Source organism: Gambusia affinis, linkage group LG20 (genome assembly GCF_019740435.1).
Source record: "Gambusia affinis linkage group LG20, SWU_Gaff_1.0, whole genome shotgun sequence".
Classification (NCBI taxonomy): domain Eukaryota; kingdom Metazoa; phylum Chordata; class Actinopteri; order Cyprinodontiformes; family Poeciliidae; genus Gambusia; species Gambusia affinis.
Genome location: NC_057887.1, coordinates 9897812 through 9924815, shown reverse-complemented (window position 1 = coordinate 9924815; position 27004 = coordinate 9897812). Strand labels below are relative to the sequence as shown.

The window sequence follows — 27004 nt, the reverse complement described above, 5'->3', positions numbered from 1 at the left end:
CTTATTCACAAAGTTGATTTAAAAATTAAAACAAATGAAGAACAGAATAATATGGACATCCCAAAAGAATAAAGGAAAATAATTCATTCATTCATTTAATGATTTATTAATTATTTGTCCTTTAATCTGAGTTAAGAAGAGCTGTTTTATGTGTTTTCATCCAATGTATAGCTTTTTTTTTTTATCTTAAAAACTACTGACCCTCATTAATTTTTTATGATACATTCACTAATTAGTGTTGTGTTTTATCATTGATTTACGTTTCACCTTGGGTAGTTGGAATGAGTTTATTTGTGTGCGATTTTATTTTACATAAAAAAACTTACAAGACATTTTGGATAAAAGAGCAGGCTCTATAGTCCTCGTTCTGTTATTATTTATTACATTTCACTTATTTTATGGGATTTATTTTTATTTTTATTTTTATTTTTTTGAATGAATAAAGAACTTCTAATGATTTCAGATGAGAAGAAATTATTTGTTTTGTCTTTTTAAATATTATGCCAAGAACGCTGCTCATCGCGCTTTTATTTTATTAGGTAAAATGTTTTGATATCCGGTGTTAAAATTGTTTACTTGACATAGCGTGATTCGCACATGTGCGTAGTTCACGTATAAGCTGCAGGATCTTCTTCCTGTAGGTGAAAATACTCCCATCTGAGACTCGACAACGCTTTATAAAATGTATGACCACATGGAGTGATCTGAAGATTACAGACGTTTTTGGCAAGTTTCATTTGGACGGACTTCAACTGCATCTCGACCTGTTTTTGCAGCTATTTTAACATGTGGCTCAGCAGCTCTACCCACCAGCACAAGTTTGTTCTTGACTGGTGCCGAAAACTGTCCAGACCAGTGTCCTCTATGGGGCCTCCAGCAGAGACTTCCCACCTGAGCCCAGAGGACAGAAACCGGGACCCTGCGGTCAAAAGGCGCCACAGAGGGTCAAATCCTTCCACTGCGCCACATCACCCTGCAGTAGCTGAAAGGACAGCAGGCCGTAAGAAGTCATTCAAGGATAAATCCTCTAAGAATGATATCCTACCACCACAGAATCATGGGAGGGGGGGAGTCTTCAAGGTATCGTCTGAGCTTAGGAAACTGAGTCTGGAAGACTTCCCTGCAGACAAAGAGACAAAGAGGCAGCTGAGACCAAAGCAAGAAGATACAGCTGAAGTTGTCTTTGGCATTGCTCCTTGTCTCCTGGCTCTCACTCAGGGGAGAAGGAAGGTCTACCAGCTGTTGGTTAAAGATGGGGAGACCTCTCTGAGGGCCTCTGTTTTATCGGTATGTGAGGAAGCACATCGGCGAGGGGTGCAAGTCAGTCGGGTCAGCAAGAAGGATCTGGACAAGATGTCCTCTGCAGGAGTACATCAGGGAGTATGTCTGCGAGCCAGTCCCCTCAACTTTCTCACCTTTGACTCTGAATCCAACACAAGTGGGCATGGCATCCCTCTGTGGCTGGTCCTGGAAAGAATCCAGGACCCGATGAACCTGGGTGCCATCCTGCGCTCTGCTTATTTCCTCGGCGTGGACAGGGTGATCAGCAGTCTTCGCCATAGCTGCCCGCTGTCTCCCGTGGTCAGCAAGGCCAGCTCGGGCGTCATGGAGGCCATGAGGGTGTATGGGTGTGACAGCCTGGAAGACATGTTGAGGACGAAGGTGAAACAGGGCTGGCAGGTGGTTGGGACGGTGGGAGCGGATCCGGAGGAGTCCCGGATTCCTGTTGCCTCTTGTTCCGACTTTCAGGTGACCAGGCCGACGATGCTGCTGATGGGAAGCGAGGGGGAAGGGCTCTCAGGGAAGCTCCTCTCCGTGTGCCAAACCCTGCTCACCATCCCTACTGGAAGAGACTTGGCACCCGGAATTGAGTCTCTGAACGTCTCTGTGGCTGCCGGCATCATGCTGCACTCTCTGCTCACAAAGTCCAGATGTTTGTCGCAGAAGGAAAGTAGACCTTAATGCGCTGGTAAACAATGTCTGGGTGAAAGCTGGTGATTTACTGGTATTGTTCTCAATAAACCTTTTCCAAAAACTAAAAGCATCAGTATATCTTAATATAATTCATGCAAACACAGTAATAAACTGTATCCAGTGACACATAGTGTACATAGAAATTAAAAAAGATTCAAAGGCAAATCAGTTTATTACTGCCAGCTTTATACCATTGATGATCCTTTCTCACCTACTTGAATTGAATCTGCAAAACTGGCAGCTTAATTAGTTCCATCATAATTCTCTTCTTACATTTGAATGATTTGTATAAATATTTATTGAGAATAAACGTGGGGAGGACTTAGCAAAGGTATTCACAACCTTTTTTCGACAGTTTCACACCGAGAGCATATAGCACATGGAAGTTAAGTTACACATGGTTTGCAAACCTTTTCACAAATAAAGATCTAAAATGTTACGTTCATCTGTGCTTTCATTTCATTGTTAATCCAGCTGCAAGTCTGAACCAGCTCTGCACATGTACAAAATAAATTACAGCCCAGTCTTCTTTTGTAAAACAGCTGAAGCTCAGTCAGAATAGATGGAGAGTCTCTCTGAACATTCATTATTAAGTTTTGGATTTAGGTCTGGACTCTGGGCCTTTCTAACATTCATGATGTAAACTATTCCATTGCAGCCCTCACTCCATCTTTAGGGTCGTTATTCTGCTTTAAGTCCAACCTCCGTCATAGTCTTTTTCTGCAGGCTCTCTTTAAGGGTTTAGCTGTATTTAGCTCCATCCATCTTTCCATCAGCTTGTCGGAGACTCCCTATTCCCACAGCATAATACTGACACCAGCATTTTTCACTGTGGGACTTTTTTTTTTGTCTTTGGGATAATATGCAGTTTTAGTTTTTCCACCACATAGTGCATTTTATGTCAAATAAAAAATGAATTCTTTATTTTGAAATAGTAACTCTTTGCTCCTTCTCTAATTATCACTCTTATGGTCCAGTCTGTCGGTTCAGGGGAGCTGACACACCTCAGTAGGTATGCAGTTGTGTCGTTCTCTTTCCGTTTTCAGCCGATCTTTGAGCAGCGCTCTCTGTGACGTCCAAAGCCTGTCTGCTGTGTTCCGTCTCCATGCTGTTTCTTCCCTGAGGCTCTCTAACAACCCTCTGAGGCCTTCACAAAACAGCTGGACTTAAACCTAAGTTGGATTACACACAGATGAACTCTATTAACTAATTACTAATTTTGTGACTTTATAAGGTTGATTTTTGTTTTACTTCTCTCTAAGGCCCAGGCCAAGCTTCTTATTCGGTGGAAACCTTTGTGATTTGCTAGTGTCTCTGCATGTTACCTATTACTTATAGTGAGTTTAAGAAAATTACTTACCGAGACGTTCTTTTAAATGGTGCTTAAAACCTTGACGTCCAAATCAATAGTTTTCCTGTAGTAATTTGGTAACTGATTAAATCAGTGACGTCTTTGTTCCATTGGATGATTATTGTTCTAAGAGAACTTCACTGGAGAGATTGGATGTTTTTATTGCAGGAAAAACATGAGTCACGGCTCTGATTCATCCAGCACCTCAGAAAGCTACGATGATGTTGCTGCAAGCTCAGCAACACAACACCCCTTCAGTTGAATTTAATTTAAAACTGATGGGACCGTGCTAAGGGCTCAGACATGAGCTTATTTATGAATAAATAAGGAAAAATTTAACTTTATAGGCTGCACTTATATTTATGTTTAAATGACATCTTCATTTTTATGTAACCCAAAGTGTTTTCACATTTTTTTTTATCTTCATTGGCCTGCATTTACACTGCTTTTATTAGCACTTAATGTCTTTACTTTGCTGATTGTTTTTTTTTTTTTTTTTTAAGCTGAAGCATGAACAAAATGTAGAATAAGGGCTAGAAGCAGCCCGCAAACAATCATCATCTGGTCCATGGAGAGTCTCTGTGACCATCCTTTTTCAAATCTTGCCACAGATTGTCAGCTGGATTTAGGTCTGGATATTGACTGGGCCATTCCCAACACATAAATATATTTTAATCTAAGCTATTCCAAGGTAGCTCTGGCTGTATGTTCAGGGTCGCTGTTCTCGTGGAAGCTGAACCTTTCACCCAGCCTCAAGTCTGCATCCTTTAATTGATTTTCTTCTAGGATTGCTTTCCATCTAGGTAGATCCACTTTCAACTACAGCCAGCTTCCTTCTTTGTACTGTATGTTGTGTTCAGGGTGATGCGTAGTGATAGTTGTCCTCCAAACACTCCAGTAATGTTCAGCTTTGGCCTGATCTGACAAGAGTGTCCTCAGAAAATTCACCAATTTTCTGTGGTGAACAGAAAATTTAACTTCTTATGTTGCTTTCTTCAACAATAGTTTTCTTCTGGCCACTTTTCCATAATGACAAGAATTTTAGAGAGCTCAATATGACTTTCATAACTTAAATTGGATTCTACACATTTCAGGACCTTCACCTGCTGAAGAGTGAGCTATGAAAACAAGTTGCTGCCAATGTAGAGCTGGCTGAACAATGATGAGCATGGATGCGTCTCCAAGCACAGTGAGTTAAATAATAGGACAGTGACAAAAAACCCCAACAATATTTGCTTAAGAAAAAGAAAATAAAGCACAGACTGACAGTAGCAGTTAATACAAGGACAGACTCCACAAGACTGGTGTAAAGTCACTTCCTCAGGTGAAGCCTTCTGATTATTTGAGACATCAGAAGAAGTATTTGTCTTTGGAAGAAAAAATGAAAGCTTCCATGAGACATCAGAACAAAATTTCCTAGATTACATTGAACACCTGTGTCCAGTTCTCATAAAGGAAGAGGAAGCGCAGAAGTCAGCAAAACCTTGACGATTTTCAGGTACTAATAATTAAACTGTTCATCTATGATATCAAGCACGTTGCTAAGATGGAGATGGGAAACACCAAAACTAACAAGGCAAACAAAGATTGCTGGTATTACAGCAACCTGGGGTTTCTTAACACCTCAGCAGAGCCACAGCCTAATGGACTTGGTAACATGCACTTTTATGCAATGGCTCATAGAAAAGGGCCCTACAAGCATTAAGATATTATTTAGTAGAATACATGAACATAATTTTCAGCTGGCTCAGGTTCCTGTACTACAATCTCTTTCATTGGCCCCATTTCATTCTCTGTGCAAATGAATTTTATGTTTCATTAGATGTAACAAAATCTGAATCATAAATTACAGAAGAAAAAAAAAACACTTTGGTGAAATTACTGTTTTTACTGGAAAACCTCCTGAACGTCCTGAAGTTAAGCACAGTGTCCGCTTGGGGGCGACATAGCTCAGTTCAGCTCTAATCAACCAGCCAGATGACTGAGGAAGAAGAGCTGCGCACACAATGCACAGCACGGCTGACAAGGGTTGTGTCTGCCTCATTTTCACCATTAATTCCCAGTTCCGTGCAAACTTGCGAAAGAGCAGCGGAGCCATTCTGTATTCCTCTCGCAATATATGTGGAGTCCGAGTTCAGCGCGATTGAGAGATCGCTGAGCGGAAGCGGCGGTTCAACTTCTTCCAAAACATTGGATTATAAGGAGGGCTTCATGCAGAAGAAGACCAGCCCGATGGGGGCTCAAGTACCGACACCCTGTAAATCGAAATCGAGGCTTTAAAATTTGGGCCTCAGAGGTTTTTGTTGTTACGAACGGAGAACGACGGGGGAGTTGTGTTTGATAAGGCGAAAGATTAAAGCTCTACACTTGTTTCGCAGTTTAAAATTGACGTATGTAATACTAGCCTTCCTTAAAATCTGGGAGGTTCTTGCGGAAGGCTAACAGCTAGCTGCTGTGGTAGCGACGTTACGTCTTTCTTTTGATGAATTCAACCATCACCATCGGCCATTAAATCTTCACAAGGAGGAATATTTGCTCTTTTTGGCGGATGGATCCAAGTCCAGCTCTACAGCTCGACCTGTCAGTCTTTGGAGACATTATAATAATATAGACATATTCTTATGTTCCGAGTATATATAATATTGTATCGCCTTAGCTATGCTATCCGAAACAGCTAAAGACCGATTAACGAGTTCTATTAGGCTTTGCTATTTATAGTTAATTAGATGTTTAATTAGTTACATTCGTATTCATTAACTTTGTCTGTCAATGTTAAACTTTGACATTAATGTTAAATATTATTGGGAATAGTAGGTTATTGGCCTTGCTAGCCAGCTAATCGTATGTCATTATTGCTAATAAATTTGTCAGCGTGTACAGAAAAAAATCCAGAGAAAATCGGATTGGTTGTGAAAAGGATTTCTGATGATGTCGTACTTTTTAATTTGTAATATATAAGCAATCTGCTTTGGCCTGTCTGCCCCTTATCTAGACTTGTCTTTTTTTGTTTACATGCGTCTTGTTAGCTCATATTAGCCTCAGAGGAGACACTGTCAGCTATGTCCTGACATCTGCGTGACGTTCTGGATGTTTGATATTCCTATGTGGATCTAAGTCTGTGTTCAGATTCAGTGAAATGACACTAAAATTTCGCAAAAAGAAAGGCGCTGATGCCAGCAGACTGCTGTCAGGGGACGGTAAATAATAGCCACTGGTTCCATTAACGCCATTTTAACAGGGGCTCCCTCTTAGGGCCTGTGTGTGGTGTGGTTGTTTTTCATTTTCCTTCTCTTAAATTTACGGTTCGGTGCCTTCTGCCGGACCGGGACTGAAATAAAGTGCCTTTGGTCCCATTGGAGCTACAAAGGAAGGCGGCCTCCGACTATGGAGGGTCCGAGCCGAAGCGCTGGAATGAGAAAGAGCCGACGGTCCCGTTCGCAGCGCGACAGGGAGCTGAGGCGGCGGAGGAGAGTGAACCTGGCCGAGGAGCGGGCCACATCCCTGTCCTCGGGCTCCGACCGAGAGGGACGCGGGACGAATAATGTGCTGGGTCCCGGTGGGAGAGAATGTCGGCCCGTATTTGGGAGACACAGGCCTCCGCGTCGGAGGAAGAGGGAGTCTGTGTCCTGCGAGGAAGACATCATTGACGGCTTCGCTATTGCGAGCTTCATCAGCTTGGAGGCACTGGAGGTAAATATCTTAATTTGACATCAGCTGTCATTCATCAATCAGGAGCGGACCTCATTGATGAATTCGTGTGGCCAACTCTTTCTTTTATTGTAATATTTTGATTCAGTGTTCCTTGGAACGGTTATCTGTCAAAAAAGACATATTTCACCCGAAAGAATAGTAAGCACGACATTTACGGGACAAGTTCACGTGAAGCTGAAATCTGCTAATTTATGCCCCGAGTTTACATAAACCCCTTTAAAACATTGTGACCCAAAGTCCCAAAAATGTTTAGTTTGCATGAAAATGTATTATTATTATGATTGTTGCTGTTGTTGTTTATTTAAATTAGCCAAAAGCTCATATTGATTACTTTATGATATATTCCCCTAGAGCTCCACAATATACTGAATCGGAATTGCTATTGCAGTATCTTTCTGCAAAACTGGAATTGCAAAGAACTGCTTGGAGAACCTCTCAAATTACCTGCATTGAAACTACATATCAATAATAAATTAATTGAAACTAGAGGCACTTTTACTATTATTTATGCCCACAACTGACATAGATCTTGGTGACCAAATTCAGACAGCTTTGGGAAAGCAGTTGAAACCTTGTGACGATGGAATAGCAAGAAAGTAGTGAAGAGAATATGGGTTAATTAAAACTTATATTGCCATAGCAGTATTTAACAATAATTATTTCAGTGTTGTTTTCATCCTGTTGAAACAAAAATAAATTCAGTTCCTTAATTTTTCAGTGAAATAATCTGGCATTAACCACGTTTGATGGAGTCTGGCATTTAAAAAGGGCAATATTAACAGCTTTGAGAGAACTATAAAGTGACAAAGTTTAACACACAATGTTACTTAAAAGTTGTAGTCCGTTTTGAATTTATTGGTAATTACTCCTCGTTGCTGAGAGAAATCCATTGTTTCTGACATGGTGTTAAACCTAAACTATTACTACTACTTGAAAGAATCGATAAATCAGTAGATTGGCGTGCGAGTCGCAGCCGATAATTCACTGATACTAACGTGCCCCGTGAAAGACGTCAGATTAAATTGATTAGTTTTCAGACAATCCATTCCTCAGAGTAACCAAACATATCCCAAGAGACCATGGTACCCCACCCCTCTGATGGGTTTTGGAGATTCCTCATTTATTTATGGCCTAATTCCTGCAGGCATTGATGAGTTGTCTAATGGCTCATTTGTTAAGGAGGAAGAAGTGGAGTTAAAATGTGTACTTCCTCTTAGCTTACCTTTTATTGTCTAATTAGCTGAATTAGGTTTCTTGAACCAACATTTTCAGTTAATAATTTAGGTCAGTTGTACTTAGAAGGAGACACACACACACACACACACACGCACACACACACACACACACACACACACACACACACACACACACACACACACACACACACAAAGGCAAATGATGTACAAGTCCTGATGTAGAGACATGCAGTCAAAGTGACTCTGTTCTCCTGGACAGCTTTATTTTCCAGTCAAATCAACCAGCGAATTTCACGACTGCTGATTGGTTAACTTTCCACTCCGAAGCTTACCAGTCTTTGCAGGATTTGTTCAAATCTGCCTTGAAATGAAATGATCCAATTACTGAAATTTAGCCCAGTTATGTTCAAATTTTAGACACAATCTATTTCAATTATTTTACTCTCGATTAGCATGTAGGGCGCTTGCACGTCTCACTGAAAAGAAACAGATGCCACAGATTAAGTTCCCCCCTGTGGTTTGGGAAACTACCTTGTGTAACTCACTTGTTTTTAATATTTTAAGCTTCCGACACTAAAGTAAAACACCTTACTCGTACCCGTCCTTCAGTAGCGGCTTACATTTTCTTACAAAGGTTGAAGTTCTGAGTAATCAGCCCATTGTTTCCAGTGTTGTTTAAGAGAGGAGTCAAAAAGAGAGTTTTGCTTAACAAAAAATAGTTTTCACTCTCGTATACTATCTCGTATTCTTGGATAACTCTGTGGTGTAGTTTAAGAAGCGGAAGTCATTTTGTTTGCATGACAGCTACACCTGTCATCGGGGCGCGGCTGATAAACCACAAGCAATGTACCTGTGTCTGGCATTAGGAATTCCTGTTGGAATGTAGCTCCTGATAATGATTATTTAAAAAAAAAATGCTGCTATCGAGACACTGGCCCAATACTTGGGATGATGATAACTGTTTTTTTTTTTTTGTTAATTAAATCATTTCATTTTTTCAGGTTGGCAGCTTAACAAAGACGCAGCTCAATAGCTGCAGTGCTCAGAGCTTGATATAGTCAGAAAACTGGAGCCCCTCTGGCATCTCATTAATAGGACTTTGAGCAGTATAGTAGGGCTGCAGTTAACAATTATTTTAGTAATTGCTTATTCTGACGATTAATCGATTGATCAGATAAAAAAAAACTGCCACATTCAGTGGATTTTTTTAATTAACCGTTTAAGCCTTATTATAAATGCGTTATAAGATACAGATGAAATTCCTTTTTTTTTAAAATAAGAAAATAAACATTTCATCGCCTGAAATGCAATAACATAGCATTTCTTTGGTGAATTTGTCTGAAACTATTCCATTTGAGAAGCTTTGAGTTAAAGACATTCACAGACAAAGGTGTTATCTTAAATATTTATATATTTTGTTTTGGCTTAATATCTCCTCTGTGCATGTTCTTTCAGGAACTTTTTTTTTTTTGAGTCCATATGCTCCACTTGGCAATTAAGCGATTAAATTAATTGACGATGACTTCAATAATCGATTCGTCCAGTTTATTGTTTCAGCCCTACAACGCAACATAAAGTTTTGCGGGGGTTTTTTGAAAGCGCTGCTTGTTTAAACATTGCTATTTATTATTGGTTCTTTCTGAGTCCACACAATCTTGGGGGGAAATAGGAGATTGCAGCGATTGTGTTATTGGAAATAAACCATAACTCCTTCTCCCCACTTTTTCTTGCACATTACCACAATGTGCCCACTGCTCCCCCCGAGCTGCAGCATCACTTCACCAAGCTCTTTACCAGGTGTGGTCAGTGAACGTAGCACCCAAACAAGTGGCCAAATAAGAAGACTTTGAGTCTCGGGGAATGATTGGCCAACCAGATTATTGCATCCAAGCAGTTAAAACACTGCAGTTCAATGAGTTCTGCAGCTCGTGTTATCGTTGCTGTTTGTAGACATCAAGGCTCTCGGTTCTTCTCCCTTATCAGATGGACTGTTCCTTGAAGCCCAATCAGCGCACCGATATGCTGGGAAGGCAGAACAAGAGGAAGAGGGGCCCGGAGGAGAACGGCGGGGGGCCGCTCTCGGAGCCCGAGGAAGGGGCCCCGCACAGCTACTCCAGCAGCTACTTGAAGAGGAGAAGCAAGAGACGAAAGATAGAGGTAAAGCAATAGCTCATGACGCCGGGGGACTTTGACGCTCCAGTTGGCTGCACAGGCACTTGGTCTGCTCGATGTGCAGATAATTCCTAATCAAACAACCGTGTTTATAGTTTTGCAGTGACCTGTACATCCTGCTATTCAAAGTGAGCCAGTAAAACTGGTTCACTGTCACGCTGTTGAGCAACACCTTTTGATACTTGTGTTTCGTGGATTCCCTAAAACTATCCAGCGTGTTGTCAAAGTTAAATCCACTGTGAAATTTTCTAAATTCAATTGTGATTTGCCACAACCCCTCTTATTGTTTGTTTTTTAGGGTTCTCATTTGGAGACGGGCTACATTGTAAGTGTTTCCTGATATTGCGGTCACAGTTATTCATATCTTGTTCGCATAAATGATGACATAGATGCTTTTATTTTTTTTTCCCCTCACCCTTTCAGTGCGACACGGAGAGTGACACGGGAGATAAGGTGTGTGTGACCTAATGTCTGATGAAATACCTTTGTTTTTCTTCAGATTAGGTGATTAGTAATGTTAGTCATAGGAGGTTATTGCTGTTTTTTTTTTTTCTTATTGGTGGAATAATATACCTGAAAATATTTATTCATCTCTTACTTTTTGCCTGTGCAGGCCTCCGACAATGAAATGGATCCAGTGTTCACAGTCAGCACCAGAAAAGGTTTGAAAACTGTTCAATTTTCACTTTAATGACGAGAGCACAAGGAAAGATCAGAAGTTTGTTGCATCTCAACTAGTTTTAGTCTTTGAATGGAGGCGACGTTGCGTTGTTTTCTGAGTTCGTCGGCCCGTGCCCAGCTCAGCAGATGCTTCGTTTTAGCTGCAGTTATGTAAACGCTGAAACAGTTCCTTCCTGTTGATGGCAGCATCTCAGAAGAATCGGCAGTGTCATTGTGCAGGTTTGTCTTACACCAGAATAACTGGTAAATATAAATAGCGTTGAATAAAAAAAAAGTTGCTGTGGTGTCTTCCTTGAAGTTTTTTTCTTTTTTTTTTTTTTTTTTTATTCACCATGAGTTTGTCAGATACAGCTTCCTCTTCATGATAAAGGTGAAGTCAGCTTTGCTTTCTGCTCACTTGTCTATGAAAAACGTGTCGTTCTGTCTGTTTTCCGACGGGCAGAAAACAAAGCTTGCTTCAGATTTTCCAGACGGAGCAGAGCGTGCTCTGCTGTGCTGGATCTTTTCCTCTCTAGATCATCGTGGCGCTCTGGGTGTGAACGCAGGATTTAACAGCATGTAGCGGAGATCCTCAGGGTCTGGAAAGGTCTAGAATTTAAATACTCTCCAGGCTGGAGACGTTTGTGGAAAAAACAGTTGCATTTTCAGACTTTTTATCCATCCACCCATGCATCTTTCCTTCTATTCTTCCATCCTTTATTTCTTTTCTCCCATTCTTGTTCCCCTTTTTTGTTTTTTTCAAACCTTCCCTCCTGACCTTTCCTTCTCTAGTTTTTCTCCTCCCTTTCTTTCTCATTTTCTTTCCTTTCTTCTTTCCTCCTTATTTTCCATTCCTTCTGGCTTTTTTATTTTTAACTTTATTCAAATTTCAACTTTTACCTCGTTTCCTTCATTTTCTTCTCCTGGTTTCTTTTTTCTGTTCTACTTCCTTTCCTTAATTATGTATTTATGACTCATTCCTTTTCCCCGCTTCTTACTTTTTCCTTTTCTCACCTTTTTACTTTTTTCTCCCCATCACCCATGCTTTTCTGTTCCATCCTTCTTTCCCAGTTTCGTCCATTCTTTTACTAGCCCCCCAGCTAGCACTTTTCTTTCATCAGTATTTCCTTCTTTTTTTCTGTCATTTGGTCTTGCCCTCTTTGGCAATTTCTTATTCAATCGCCCATCCTATTTTTTTTCTTCCTGTCTTCTTTCCTTTTCTGTCTTCCCTTCTGTACTTATGTTGCTTTCTACATCTTTCTCTCTTTCTCTATGAATTTACATTGAATTGTTGCCTTTTTCTTTGAAAACGGTCCAGACATGGGCTGAGAAGTCTGTTGAATCTGAGTCTGGAACGTTAATGGATCTCAGACATGAAAATGTGTGGAAACTTTGTTGCAGTTCTTTGGTGAGACCTTCTAGTCTTAAGGATGGCCTTTAAAGGCTTATGCAGGCTTGGATAGTTCCTCATAATTGCTACCATTAGACGTTTCAGAGAACCAGGATGATGTATAACAAGTTGGTTGTGTGAAACTCTTTAATTATTTCCTGGTTGGCTGGTGGTACAGCAGAGAGGAAATGTCAGGTCTCTCAAATTTCAGGAATATGTTTGGACAAGCAGAAATTCATCACGACATTTCTTGTAGATCTGAAAAACGTCTGCTTGCATTCATGACTCTCCATCGTCTGTTTCTCTCAGCCGTGGATCCGTCCCCTTCAAACTTGGCCTCGGCGGGCAAAAGCTGCCCGCCTCTGTCTGCACGTTGCGGTGGCATCTCGCGGCTGATGGTGACCCCGCGAGTGTCTGGCCTGGAGCGAAGTCAGGAGACGAGCCTGGAGCCGCACTTCCCGGAGCCGTTTTCTTCTTCTACCTCTCCTGGTCTCATTTGCATGTCTTCCCCCGTCACCGCCTCGGTCGCCGTCCCTCGGCCCAGCCCGGTCAACGGGAACGGCACTCGCCACAACGGGAGCCCGCCACTTTCCAAGCCCAAACCGTACGGTTTGCCTCCTCGGTCTCAGTCCATCTACAGCAGGTCGGCTTCTCGCAGGCGCCATCGTAGTTGAACGCCGTTGCTGCTGCCTGGTTCTCTTCGGTGCCTGATTGTCTTGTTTCTCTCAGCAGCGGCGCTCCAGTCAAAACGCCATCGTCTGCGTCATCTGTCGCCACTTCCTCAGCCTCCATGCGCCCTCCGACTCCTTCCACTAGCGTGTCTCTGCCCTACAGTCGGGGCTCGGGCTCCTCAGGGCCTCTCCGACCCCCGTCCCGAGCCAGCTCCGGGGCCTTGTTCACATCTTCGCCCGGCCTGCCTCCACCGCCGCCTTTGCTTCCTCCCGCTCACTCAGCGGCTTCAGGTAAGCTCAACAGATCTGCCACAGTGGCTGCTGGTTGGTTAGCTTCGTTTCTTTTTTTGTTTTGTTTGTCAAGGTAACAAAATGACTGCGATGTTACAAAAATAAACCAAAATGTAGACTTCCTCTGAGGGTTGTCTGGGTTCGTCCACGGTGTTGGGGAAGTAGCACATTTGTGAAGTGAGAACTGATCATATAAGCGCAGCAAGTATTGCATTTTGTTGGTGAAAAACATCAGTCTTTCTGTTGTCTGCACTCAGAGGAGTTCAAATTGAAAATCTAATCCAAGATTTAAAGGAAAAAAAAAAAAGATGCTCAGATTCAGTCAGATTTGGTCAATTTTCCCTCATCTAAACCGTTTGTGAATCTTCGTTCTGCAAGTGCAGGTTTGAGCTAATTAACGAAAATCAATAAAAATTATCGTTTCTCAGCCTTCGTATTCATATTTTGAAAGGGGACATCAAGACTAGCACCAAAAGCTGCTGTTGTTAATAAAACATTGCCTAGTTTAAGAAAAACTAATTTTTAAAACTTTAGGACCGAGATTTGATATCAGTCTGAAAAGCATCAATAATTGGCACTGTTGTTGGTGTAGTGTGGCATAACGCTATTAGAATCCAAATAATTTTTTTGTGCTTATTAGAATTTAATTTTTTGTAAGTCATGTAAAAGTCTTAAGTACCTTTCAGTCATTCTGCAGCAAGCGGAGCCAATTTAGCTCTGGCTTTTATTCATCCAGTTGGAGAAAACCACAGAAACTCTGCTGTCGCCTCACAGCAGACGACTGTAAACAGCAGAAACAGTATGTTGGTAAATCTTTGTGGTTTTATCTCTTTAAAACTGTGGTATACGTTAATCCAACTTAGCTCATGCCTTGTCACAAGTAATGCAACTTCCCATTTTCACTTCCTGTCTACTTCTTATTTAACAAAAAAAAAATATTTAAAAATGTGCAATTTAATTAAAATCTTGGATGCTCTTAAGAAATGTTGGTTTCTGTCAGCTGCTTTTCTCCAGCAAAGTAACGCCTCACTACTGTTCAGTTCCCTTCAGCTCCTATTGGGGTCTGTAGCAGCAGCTCGTTGGCATTACTGCCCCCAAGAGGTCAGTTGTAGAAACTGAACACTCTTCCTTTAAATTAGAACTTGCCATTCTGTTTTATTAACATTTTCCACTACTTTTTAAATTTACTTGCCTTAAGCCAGTGGCAGATGCACATTTCCAACCCTGGTAACAAAAGAAAAGAAATTGGAAAAAAAAAAAAGAAAAGAAAAAGAAATTCCATGTGTTTATTTGTTTCTATTTCCATCATATTATTTATTAGATGGCCAAATTGTTCTAGGTTTTATTTCCACGTATCGACTCAAGACATAAATCTTGACTCCCACCAGAGCGCGACGGCAGACGCAGCGTTCCCGGGGCTGAGAACAACTCTGCGGCGGCGGGCCGCAACACCCCCGGCGGTCCGTCAGCGCCGAATTCATCGTCGAGCTCGTCGGGCAGGACGTCCCAGAACGTGCCGCCGCTGGCTTTCCAGTTCCATCAGCACAACCACCAGCATCAACACACGCACACCCACCAACACTTCACGCCCTTCCTGCACCCCTCGGCCACGGCGCCGCCGCTGGTGAGCCGGCCTCTGCTGCTCCTCCGAACATCTGTGTTGTGATTTCCAGCGTGCCTGGAATGTTGACTGTTCTCAGTTTGAGAGGTTTTTAAGCCACACGATCGTTCTCTGTTTTTCAGTTTGAGAAGTTTCCAAGCAAAATGGACGGACTGTACCGACACCCCGTAAGTGTCTTTTTAACAATCCTGCTGATTGTGTAACTAGTGATAACTCCAACGTTTTGGAACGAGTCGTGCTAGGTTCATAAACTGCGTAGTGTTTTGGTCGGTTTCTTCAGGCTTTTGTTGATCGCTTACTTGGATATCTTTGTGTGTCAGTTCTTCCCACAGTACCCTCCGCCCTCGGTTTCCAGTATTCCGCCTGTTATTCCTCCTGCCGGGCCCTTCGGCTCTTTGCAGGGAGCATTTCAGCCAAAGGTAAGGCAGAACGCTACCTGTGTTTCCGCCGGTCTGACTCGTATATCTTATATTACTCTGCTTTAATGAGAGTTTGCTGGAGTGTCTTGTTTATTTGCTCTCCCACACCAAGGGAGCTGATAATGACATGTGGAAGCCTGTTTGATAACATTTTAGAGTAAAAAAAAAAAAAAAAAAAGCTAATGTTCTGATTATGCGGCTCAAGTTCTGCTGGTCAAATGCATCATAATTGCTAGATTTGCATTCATTTAGCAGGGCTGGTGGATCATTAGGGTGTGGCTCATGTGTTGTGCTGTGTTTGACAGCCTCTTGTCCCTCAGGGAACGGCTCCTGATTTAACAGCACGACTCGGGGTCGTGTCTCACCACCTGCAGACCAAAGATCACAGGGTAAGGACAAAGAGCCAACAGCACCTCCTGACTGAAATGTAAAATACTGAAATGCATAGCTAATTGGACTAGGATGTGCCGTAATGTGAGTCAGAGCAGTAAATGGTGCAAAATGTTATTTTCTAAGTGACGTTAGTTGATTAAAGGTGATTTTGGTCTTCTGTTCTCTCGTAGCTAACTGATCCATTTGGGACGTCACTGAAAATCAGTAATGTAAGCCAAACAAAAAGTTTTTGAATCTGTTGGTTCCTTTGAAGGTGCAGTCGAGATTTTTTAAAGTGAGGTTCTGTTGAAAGGTGCAAGGAGTTTGAACTCTAAGCGGATTTTTATCATCTTAAAGCAACTCTAATAAGAAATGACAGTTTATGCAAACACTGTTTTATGAACTTTTTTTCTTTACCTTTATGTAAATATCTATGACAGCTGTTTTTTTATATCCAGAATACTTTTACTTCGACATTTAATGCTAATCACCAGCCCACTATACTGCTGGAATTTTGAATTTATATATTTTACTGTTTCATATTTGCACGATTTTCCTCAAGCTCAACAAGTTCATGCTTTCCTATTTTTGTCGAGCTAAAAAGATTGTTTGATTTCACATTTTGTACAACAACTTTTTTAACAAGTTTGATTAATAACAGCAGCGTCTGTGTAATATTTCTAGATTAATATTCCTATATTGTGTCGTTCTTCAGCAATATCCAAACCCATTAAGCTCCACAGAGGAGGAGTAAGGTTTAAACCGAAGTAAATGAATTTAAAATAAAGCGGTATTTTGAATTGGAATTAGTTTTCCTCCTGTCTGCCCACATTTAAACTTCCAGTAATCTCCCAAATCAAAAAAAAATAATAATTGTTTGATATTGCTAATTCAAGTAGACAACTTAACCTTTGACCTCAGTAAATGAGACATTAGGGCTAAACTATAGTAGCACATTGCATTGGGAGGTTGTTGCCTCAAATACTTTCTGACCTGAAGCATCTTGGGATCGATCATCTGTGTAAGCCGGCATGCATAACGGCTTTAAAGAATACATAATAAGGAAGTCCTTTGTAGTGTTATTAATGTACACAGATTTTATAATGAGGATATATTGTCCATCAAGTTAATTTATTATTAAGAACCCTACAGTTCACGTTAGTTTTTGCATGAGCCAACACTTTTAATGCAGCTACGCGGAGAAATGCCATTTCATCCAAAAATAAAAGCAGTATATTTCAACGTGAAATCATGTTGAGCTTTGGGTTTTCTGTTGACGTGTTCAGGATGTGTAATGGGTCTTTACTTGGCCTGTGGTGCAGAAAAAGGCTCAGGTCTGCTTCACACCATTGCTTTGTTTGCGCTGGGCTGGAATCTACAAAGATGATGATTATTTACGCAGGAAATTGAGGTAGGAGGCGGCGCACCACGAATAATGTTCCTGTGTGAGCGAGTTGATCATGTGAAGCGTTTTGGTCAGACAGGCTACCGTATTTGAATAACAAGTCGTGTAAAGATGAATAAATTAATGTTAGCCGCTGCTTTATATTTGTTCAGAGAGCGTAATATTATGTTACGATAACCTTGAGTAAAATTACTGCAGTATATATCGATTGCCACAATTCATTTTCAAATTCATGTATAACATTTAAATGTATTATGATACACAAACCGAGAAAACAAAGGTGAAGGTGTTTAGTCTCTTTGTTGGAAATCACTCAGCTGCTTTACGAAACGAGTAGCGTGAAGCGAATCTGTTCCAAACATCTGGAGAGAACTCGGGTCACTCCAGATGTTTCTGTGACATTAGTGATGCACTGCCTCCTACCCCAACATCCCCTTTTAAAATAATTATTGCCCTAAGTGAACGTGGTAGTGATTTAGAGGTTCATAAAATGGTGTTTGCATAAGCCTTTTTTTTTATTTTTTATTTTTTATTTGAGATTAGAGACTGTAGAAGTCTAGGACCAACTTATCTGGGTTTCTCCTAAATGGAAATGCCAGGAAGTATCTGCTGCATTGAAGATATCGACTTCTTGTGATCTTTAAACAGAATCCCAGTTCTAAAAATCATGGACCGTCCCTTTAAGTCTTGATACTTCTTTCACTTTACACTACTGTCACATCCTCTATTGACTTCTGTGGGTCTTTTCTGTCCTTGTGCACCAACTCCCAAGTATTTAAGACCCAGAAACTGTGAACTATATGTAACTTTTTCTGTCATTCCAACTGTGTGTTTTTCCATTCTGCTGTGTTTGTGTGTAGTTTTTATTTGTGTGTTTGAATATGCCAAAGCCTAAACTGGTCCGTAGTGATTAACCTCATCTCCAGCTGTAAAGTCAGGCGCTGTGTTGAGGTTCGGCAAGTTATTTCTGAACTGCATGAAGAAAGCCTGACTTGGTGTAAAAGCTCTACAACTGTGCATGAAATATTCATGGGATAACGGAGCAAAGCCGTTTGATTTTTGTGCTTTGCAGAAACCAGGAAAATGGTGCGCTATGCATGTTCATGTGGCCTGGATGATTCTAAGCCATCAGAGAAAAGTGAAGGTAAAAAAAGGCTGTGAACGATATTAACATATTTTGATTACGCACTGAGATGGTAAAATGTTCTTCTCTGGGCTCGTGACGAATGATCTGTTCAACTCTGATCTTTTTCCTTTCTTTTAAAGCTGATGCAGGCTGATCCTCACAAGTTGGACTTCCGAAGTGACCTGCTGTCCCGGTTTTCTGGAGCTGTGGGCCTGGGAGGAGCCTTGCCTCAGACTCATGATTTGACTAGGCCTCCGAGTCTCTTCCCAGCTGCAGGTACTGCTGGCCGAAGTAATCCTGAAAGGGACGATTGCATCCCTCTCCCTCCGTGTTTTTGCCGAGTATTAAACAGATTTTGGCATCCGATAAAGATAGAGTAGTTAGGCAGGAATAAATGTTGACCTAGTAATGGAGTTTTAATAACAACAAGCTAAATAATTATCTTCATGCTGTATTTAATGTGATCATTTTTGGCTGAAACTAGAACTTATTTGATGATTTGACAAAATATCAAAAAAAATTAAAAGGGGCAAATCCTTTCTCATAGCTCTATAACTACAAGGCCATTTTTGACTTTGTATTCTTTGCATGACCACATTGTTATTTCCTTATTTTAACTGTGTAGTGTTTAATTTCTGCGTACATGTTTCACCTTTACACCTCTTGTAAATGTACTTTTTGTGTGAAGTCCTTTGATGTGGTTCGATTCGCTCTCTCTGACAGATTTTGTTTTCTTTCTTCTTTCCCTCAGCCACAGTCAATCCCTCGTCGGCACCTTTCATCTCCCCATCAGCGCCGCCTTCCTCTTTCCTTCCACCGGCTGCACACTTGGGTATTTTAATTTAACTTGAAATACAAACGTTGACCAGCAGAAAGTTTGTGCCCACCTGTTCTGAGGGTTGTCCTGTGCTTTAGATCCTTATGGTCGATCCCCTCCGTTTGCTCCACTGGGAGCGCTTGGTTCTGGTGCCTTTGGAGGACTTGGCAGCCCAGCACTGGGTCAGTTTTGCAGTTTCAGCACACTTTTAAACACGAACCTGAAAGGACGGGTTAAGATTCTCTAAATCTCGCTTTTTTCTTTTCTTTTGCTTTTTTTTTTTAACAATCTACATGTCAAAAGTGGGCGATCAAAACTAACGACGTTCGGTGGGAACTACACCCAGTAGTTGCCCAGGAAGGAGTTTATTAACCAGGATGATAGTGAGAAGGCACTGTTTGAGTAAACCAAGGCTTTTCATAATAATAAAAAATCATGTAGACATTTACTCATTGGTGAAACTTGAAAATGTTTCAGTTTCATGCCTGAACAATCTCCAAGTTTCTACCTTAATTTGTTTATTTAAACACTAAAATCTGAATCGGATGCACTTAGAAATTCATAGAAGTCCTTTCAGTTTTCTGACATGTTGTCTATTGTGGATGTTAATAATAAACGATGTTGAAGGTAGGTACATTTAGAATGTACTGTGAGATGATGATGAGCTGACCAGGCGTTTGAAATGTCAGGATTTCTGAATCCAGACTCTTACAAAAGCTTGAAAGTAGTCAATCTTATTCTCTAGATTTTTACTGAAGGAAGGTAAGGGGGGAAGAGATATTTATTGAATGTAAAACATAAACTGCTTGTGAGCATTTGATCCTCACTTCAGAAATCCCAAACTATCCCTTCAAGCCAGTAGCAAGCACAACAAGAATGGATCTGATCAAATTTGTCTAAATAACGTAACTCTTTACTTGTAGATGTCAATAACGTTGGACCTCCCAGCTTCACCGTCCACTTTGAGGCTGTGTGTTGCTTAGAAATAATCCTTTCCTTTCCTCTCACATGCACAAACTGGAGCGCACAAAACTGGAATCGGAAAATCCTTTATTGCCCCACAATGGGGACGTTTCTGTGCAACAGCAGCAAAGTGACCGGCAGTAACAGCAAATAAACTCACAAAAAGACAGATAGAGACAATAAAAATACTGTACAGTAAATACTGTAGTGGGCAAAATTTCAGCATAAATACCATGCAGTTATAAAAAACAATTCTCCAGTCCAGAGGAATGTGCAACTGAGTTGATTAACTTTAAAAACATCTGTGCATATTTCTTTCAGCATTAAAAGACAGACCATTTATAATTAGTGACGATAAAAAAAAAACTGTGCAACTTTGTTGGGAAACTTTGTGATCATAGAAGCGAGGATATCTGTTGCAAACGACAAACATTTCTTTCGCTCCTCTGTTTCCCCGCTGTCATCTCAGCACTCCAATAAATGTATTTTGTAACGATCAGAGATGTTGGTGCGGATTTTCAGATCGCCACTTTGTGACGCTCCTACCTTCAAAATGCGGTTCACGTCTACTTCAAGAGTTGTAGATGAGACATTTTACACATCCTGGATAAATTACAAATGATCTGCAAATTGTTTTACTACTAAATATCTTGCTACAAATGTTTGTAGTAAGATAAAAGTTTGAGGTATTTGAACTCTGCCGAAAAAGGATAAAACAATGTAACTGTGCCGGTTGAGAAGAAGCAGCATATAAGGACTTCAACACGCCTCTGCTGACAGTAACCATGTCAACGGAGGCGTCTTGTGCTCCCTCTTTATATGAAATACTGCAGAGATATTGAAGATCATCGCCTTCTTCCCCAAGTAACCGCATCCACACCAGAGATTGTTGTCCATGTGATTTGATGGTGCTTAAGTGATGGGGACAATATATCAGCATGGGTGGGTGGAGCCGAGTCTGTTTGCTGGTTCAAAAAGTGTGAATGCCTGGGATTTGATACCAAATCTGACCCAAAATGTTCTTTTCAACATTGTTGTGCATTAATAAAAGAAAAACTATTGATTGAGGGGGGTGTCATTGAGAGGAAAATACAGCCTGAGGAAGTTTTAAGTGCAGTTTCAAAGATTCGTAGTTTGAGCTCACAATCAATTCACAATGAAGAACAATATAAAATATAAGTAGAAGTCACTTTATTTGACTTCTACTATTGGAGGGTCTTTTTTAATGGGATTGTGTTAACAGAATGTTCGACACTAGTGTTCTTAAAAATGTTAAATATTTAAATATGTCTGAACATGCAGAGTGCGTTCTGCTTCAGTGTGCAATAGAAATGAATTAATTACGAGATATTTGATTGAAATCAGACTAATTTGATCCCTTGAGTTTTGTCATCTGAGGAAACTAAAGTCTACTAAACCCTCATTTAACCGTCCGTAGCTGGTGTAGAACAGTGGAGACAGAATTTTAAAAAAAGTTCCTCATTCTGTAGAGAAATGTCAGCAATTTGAAATATTGGTCGACTCCTGGCTGCCATTGTTTAAAATCACATTAACGCATCACGAATAATTTGATCCCTTTCAGTAAAAATGTGGCTAATATGCGGCACATTTTGTGTTTGGCGTACTCCCACTCCTTGTCTTAACTCTGCCTGAAGTTTGTGATCCGTGCTTCTCTCCCCTCTTAATGTTCTTCTCTCCTGTCTCATAGCACAGCTACAGCTCAGCTGTCACAGCGACATGCTGTGAATGGCTGTGCTGGGGTTTGTCATTGATATACAAGCAAAAGGTTGTATGCATTAATTTCAGTAGCTGCCAGTTCTGGGTGCAGTCCAAACGCCAGTGCACCGACATGGATATACACGTTTTGTGGCAAAATGGGAAGACAAATGTGGTGTGTTGGGAAGCGTTCCCAACGTTTAGTTGTGTTTAATCAACTAGACTGAACTGGGTGAGGTAATAGAAGTTACCCAGTACTAAACTGCAACATTGTACAGTTGCAAAAAATGTGATTATTTAGCAAGGACAAACTTATTTTCATATGCAAGTTTTTGTTTTCTTGCAGTAGAAGTTTTTTGGGGTTTTTTTGGCAAATTTTGCTAAATCATTGCGCACAAGTTTAGAGGTAACATTGTGATCTCTGTGTGCTTTCCCCCCTTGCTACTAATTATTTTATGTGTATCATATTAGATGCTAACAATAAATTGATGGGAATTGTATTTTTGGTTACACACCATGGCACCAGTAAATGAGTGTGTTTATTTTTTTCCCTTTTTGTCAGCAAATCCTCTGCGATGTTTAATGATTGAACTGGTTCAGCTGCCTGTTTTCTAACTGCAAAATATCTTTGCCACCTGTAGCCGGCTCCGTGTTTAGCCCTAAAGAACCTCCGCCGAGCGCGGTTGGGGGCTTGCCCACCTCCAACCATCATATTGAGACATGGAACCGTCTACATGGGGGTCCGTCGGTGTTCTCTGGAGCTCCCTGGATTAAAGAAATGGACAAAAGGGATGAGAGAGATCGAGGGAAGGATATGGAGAGGAGAGACATCCCACACATCAAGGATGAGAAGGACAGGTATTACCGACTTTTGTGTTTAAAGCAGTAGATTTCATAAATGGGCGCATTTTGCAAGTTACAACTACAACTTTCAATTGGTTTTCTTAGGATGTATGTTACATCCCAGTGAAATTATAGTGAAAATACCTAGAAATAGACTTGAAGATGATTGTGTCCTGTGGATTTTAGCAATAGGTGCAAAAATAAAACTAGAACTGCACTGCAAAAACACAAAATCAACCAAAGTATTTTTTTTAGCTTAGTTTCTAGTGCAAATATCCTAGTACACTTGATATAAGACAAAACTAAACTTACAGGTAACTTTTCAGCAATAATTAGGAGCTTGTTTCAAGTCAATAATTTAATATTGATGAAAACGTACTACCGTACTTTTAAGTGAAATAATCTGCCAGTGGAGGAAGATATTTTTCATATATTTTAAGCTAAAACGTCTATTTCACTTAGAACTAGTACTTTCTTATCAATAATAAGGAATTGTTGATTCCTATATTGTGCTGAAAAGTTACATGCAAGTTAGTTTTGTATTATTTATAGTTGGTTGTGTTTTGCAGTGTGTGTCAAAACACATTGAAGTCTTAATGTGACGAAAGAGATGGGGCTGGGGGGCTGCCAAATACTCCTGCAAGGCTCTGATTCATGTAATTTCAGAGATCGAATACACAGTAATGAGGAATATGTTTAATGCGCAGGTTTCCTATTAGGTTTCCACAGTTTGAACTTGGACCTCCTTTGTGTTGCAGGGACAGTATGCTATATGGCCGACAACCTGTGAGAATGTCTCCAGTTGGTCCGCCTTTCAAGCCCCGCAGTAGCACCCCGGTCAACCACATCAACGGCCACAGCAGCGCCCTGGGAGGGAGCGGTGGACTCATGGAGGACCTGACGCGGAGCTTAAGCAGAGACAGAGACCGCGAGCGAGACAGAGATGGAGACAAGAGGCCGTTGCCAACAATGTCCTCGAGGGCTCCTCCGCTTGGCTCTTCATCTTTAGTAGCAGACAGGGATAGGCCACGGTCTTCCTCATCCTCTGTGCTCACCACGCCGCCTCCCTCCCACCGCTCGATCCCATCCCCCTTGGACCTTTATCCCCGCTCCCAAGCCCAAGCGGCACATAACCTCCACAACGATCATTCCCAAAGAGACGGTAGCCTCCCTGCTTCCTCCGCAGCTTCTTCATCCATTTCGTCTTTGTCTCACGTCAAGAAGTCCGACCGCACCACGACGCCCGTTTCCAAACCTTCCCTCTCTCTGCCGACGGTGAAAGTCAAAGAGGAGAGGAAGGAGGAGCCAGAGCACATCCCCATCACCCATCCACCTCCAGCTCCCAGTCACACCTTTGACCGCCCCAACAGCCACCCACACCACCCCAGTTCTGGCACCCCTTCGTCCTGCTCTTTGTCACTGACTCCTACTCCCGGGGTTCCACTCCCACCACCCACTCATAATCCCCCTCCACACCAACAAGTGATGGACCGTTCACGGCCGTTCGAAGCAATCCTGGGAAGCACAGCAGGACTCCTAGTTGGTTCGGCAGGGGAGCGATTTTCCCACGGACCGCCTCCAGGACAACCGCAGGGTCCCAGCTTCACCTGGGACCCCTGGAGGGAAATCATGGCTCATCAGCCGCATCCGCATCGGAGGGAGGCTTTGGCACTTCGGTCAGATCCACACCTGGCCCTACGACACGATCCACACCTGGTTCGGCTTCTCCAACATCAAAGGCACATGGTGGAGGCAGAGAGGGCTGCGGTTGTAGCTGCCGCGGCCGCAGCCGCTCCTCCACACCCTCCGACATCTACCTCCGCCGCTGCCTCCTCTGGTGTTCGCCCAGAGTTCGGCCTGATACCCTTCGATCGCCCGCCTCAGCTGGGACCCCCAGGCGGTGGGCTTCTAGACGAGGAGCAAAGAGCCCAGATCCTGAGGGAAGACTTTGAGCGCGCTCGCTACTTTGCAATGCACCCACACCTCCCTCACGGCTCCCATCTCTCAAGCCCGTCGCATGCTGCTGCTGCTGCTGCGGCCGCCGCCGCCGCTCATCTAGAGCAGCTCCATCCCGGCCTTCTGCCTCACTCGCTCCCTTCAGGAGCCAGCGCCGCTTCCCAGCACCACCCGAGCCTCTACTCCCGTCTCGGTCACATCAACCCGCACCACATGTCCAACGGGATCCTGGCGAAGGACTTGGTGGGTGCTCTGTCGGTGGGGGCGCCGCCGCCGCTCATTCCGTCCATGGCCAGCCGGTCGGCCACGCCACCACGTACTTCGAGACTCAGAGGGCCGAGTGAGCTGGCGCTGTACAGCACCCACAAAGATGGAGAGTCCAGATAGTACTGGGACAACACTGGAGGAGACGAAGGGAAATGTCAGGATCACTGTGCTGCTCTCAAACTGCCCCCCTTTTTTCCTCTTGCAGACTACTAAAGCCCTGCCTTCCTAGTTACACAACCAGACCAGCTCCAGTCGTCACACAATTTTAAAGAAAAAACAAGAAAAGAAAATGAAAAGTGTAAACTTATCTGGCTGGAGCTGGTGGTTTGGATGAATTCGAAAGACTTGGAATATGCTCAGTGGCTTTATCAGTGCAATTTAAAGGTACATGGTTTCTGTGCATCCTTGTTGTATTTTTTTTTATATGGACTGTTGGTTATTACAGTGCTCAGATTTTGAAAGCTGTAAGAAGAGGCAGAGGACAGCTTTTTTTTCCCCCCCCCCATTTATCAGGTGAATTATAATTCATGCTCTTAGACAAGCCTTCACAAGGTGGGTTAGGAATTATTTCCAGAGGGTTGCACACCTTGAAGACATTCATCCTTAACTTGGTTAACTTATAAAATGTTTTTATGCTCTCTTCAACGTAAACCAGGTATTTTAGATGGGGCTTTTTAAAAAAAAAAAAAAAAAAAAAAAGGGAGAGAGAGGGAAAAAAAAGAAAATTAAGAGGTAAAGTGGTGCTTTTTCCTTCCTTCTGGATCCATCGTGGTGAAAAGTCAGATTCCTGGTGAGACGGTCTAATTCTGATCATTAAACATCTTACCTCAGTTTTCTGCTTTACCCTAACCCTCATCTCTACTCGTAATGAGATTCATCCCTGTTCGGCGGGTTACTCTTGTCGAAATGAACTGTGCTGCGCTGTGTGAGTAAACGCAGCATTTTAGAGCTTCCTGTAACTGTTCTCCCAGTTTCCTCGCATCTGTAAGAGCAGGTCCAGATTATAGTAGTCTAGAGAAATTGCCTTTGTAATTATTATACTTAACATTAATTATCTTCTATAATAATAAATATATTCATTGTTATGTTATTTGTCTTTGTTTGGTTACCAACCAGCACTCTTCCCCTCCACCCCAGGCAGGAAAAAAGGCTTGCTTCGTGGAACGCTTTTTAAATGCTTGTGAACATTAAGCCTTATCCATTGCAACCTCTGGCCTCTTCAAGGAACTGAGCTGCGACTATTAAACTGAGAGCAAAGTTTGCCTGTGAGTTACTGGTTCTGTGCTGTCTGTTGGGACTGCGGGAGCCTTGTATATTGAACTGTCGAGTTGGTTCATCCGCAAAAGTAAATTATATACATGGATAAGTGGGACATCTGCTGAAAAACTGAAAAAAAAAAATTTAAATAAAATGAAATAAAATAGGGACTTGTGTCAAAAGGCAATTAGAGATGGTTGATATCCTGAGAGGGGAAAAGACTGGGTCGATTATTTTAATATGACCATTTTATACCTTTCAAACCCTCCCCTAGAGACCACAAAGAATAATTATTAAATGAATTGTTGTCTACTTTGTTGTGCGAGTCTTTTATTCTTAAGCTTGATATGTATAACATTTTTATTTCTATGGTTATGAAAAATCAATGATGAAAAATCAAAATTCAATCTGCCAGTTAGATTGGGAATATTACATAAGAAAAATAGATTTTTTTGATACAGAAATTTTCCTAAAAGCATGCCTCCATATTGAACAGTTTATTCAGTTAGCAGTTGAGTGGGGCTCCTTTAACATAAATTGTTGCATCAGTGCAGAATGAAATGGAGGTGACCAGGATGCCATTTGTGTCATCTTTCTCTCTATGATGGCTCATAGATTCTATCACCTTTTTTTTTTTTTTAATGGACCACTGTCAAGCTAGCAGTCATCTCCAGAATTGTATAAACAATAATATTTCTGTGTTAAAAGCACTTTTTACTGGACTTGTGCAGTTCAGGAAGCGGAAGTCATACATTAATTTCTAAGACAGTTTATTTGGTATGGCTTACATCAAGTGACAATTCCATGAAGTAACGTATGAAAGTAT

The 27004-nt window shown here is 41.7% G+C and overlaps 2 protein-coding genes across 5 annotated transcripts; both read left to right on the top strand.

Annotated features, from left to right (window-relative positions):
- The first annotated feature begins 575 nt into the window (after positions 1-575).
- Positions 576-2041, top strand: mrm1 (mitochondrial rRNA methyltransferase 1 homolog (S. cerevisiae)). Its single transcript, XM_044102613.1, has one exon. It carries the CDS (start codon positions 787-789, stop codon positions 1960-1962), a length of 1176 nt encoding a protein of 391 aa, XP_043958548.1. The 5' UTR covers positions 576-786; the 3' UTR covers positions 1963-2041.
- A 3268-nt stretch (positions 2042-5309) lies between these two features.
- fbrs (fibrosin) lies at positions 5310-26490 on the top strand. 4 transcript variants are annotated; one of them, XM_044102609.1, is made up of 18 exons: positions 5310-7015; positions 10216-10389; positions 10703-10729; positions 10828-10857; positions 11018-11066; positions 12764-13097; positions 13187-13416; positions 14805-15040; positions 15160-15204; positions 15358-15456; positions 15777-15845; positions 16020-16058; positions 18306-18377; positions 18500-18635; positions 19111-19191; positions 19275-19358; positions 22497-22713; positions 23457-26490. In XM_044102609.1, exons 1-18 carry the CDS (start codon positions 6710-6712, stop codon positions 25039-25041), a joined length of 3813 nt encoding a protein of 1270 aa, XP_043958544.1. In that variant the 5' UTR covers positions 5310-6709; the 3' UTR covers positions 25042-26490. The 4 variants fall into 4 exon arrangements, with proteins under 4 accessions (XP_043958544.1, XP_043958543.1, XP_043958547.1 ...); XM_044102608.1 differs by having other exon boundaries at positions 15762-15845; XM_044102612.1 differs by lacking the exon at positions 16020-16058.
- The last annotated feature ends 514 nt before the right edge of the window (positions 26491-27004 follow it).

Excerpts from the sequence above, each read along its gene's own strand:
- mrm1 (XM_044102613.1), top strand. The coding sequence starts at position 787 with ATGTGGCTCAGCAGCTCTACCCACCAGCACAAGTTTGTTCTTGACTGG.
- fbrs (XM_044102608.1), top strand. The coding sequence starts at position 6,710 with ATGGAGGGTCCGAGCCGAAGCGCTGGAATGAGAAAGAGCCGACGGTCC. Across the intron at positions 10,858-11,017 it reads AGAGTGACACGGGAGATAAG|GCCTCCGACAATGAAATGGA; the intron begins GTGTGTGTGACC and ends TTGCCTGTGCAG. Across the intron at positions 15,846-16,019 it reads TGCAGACCAAAGATCACAGG|CTAACTGATCCATTTGGGAC; the intron begins GTAAGGACAAAG and ends GTTCTCTCGTAG.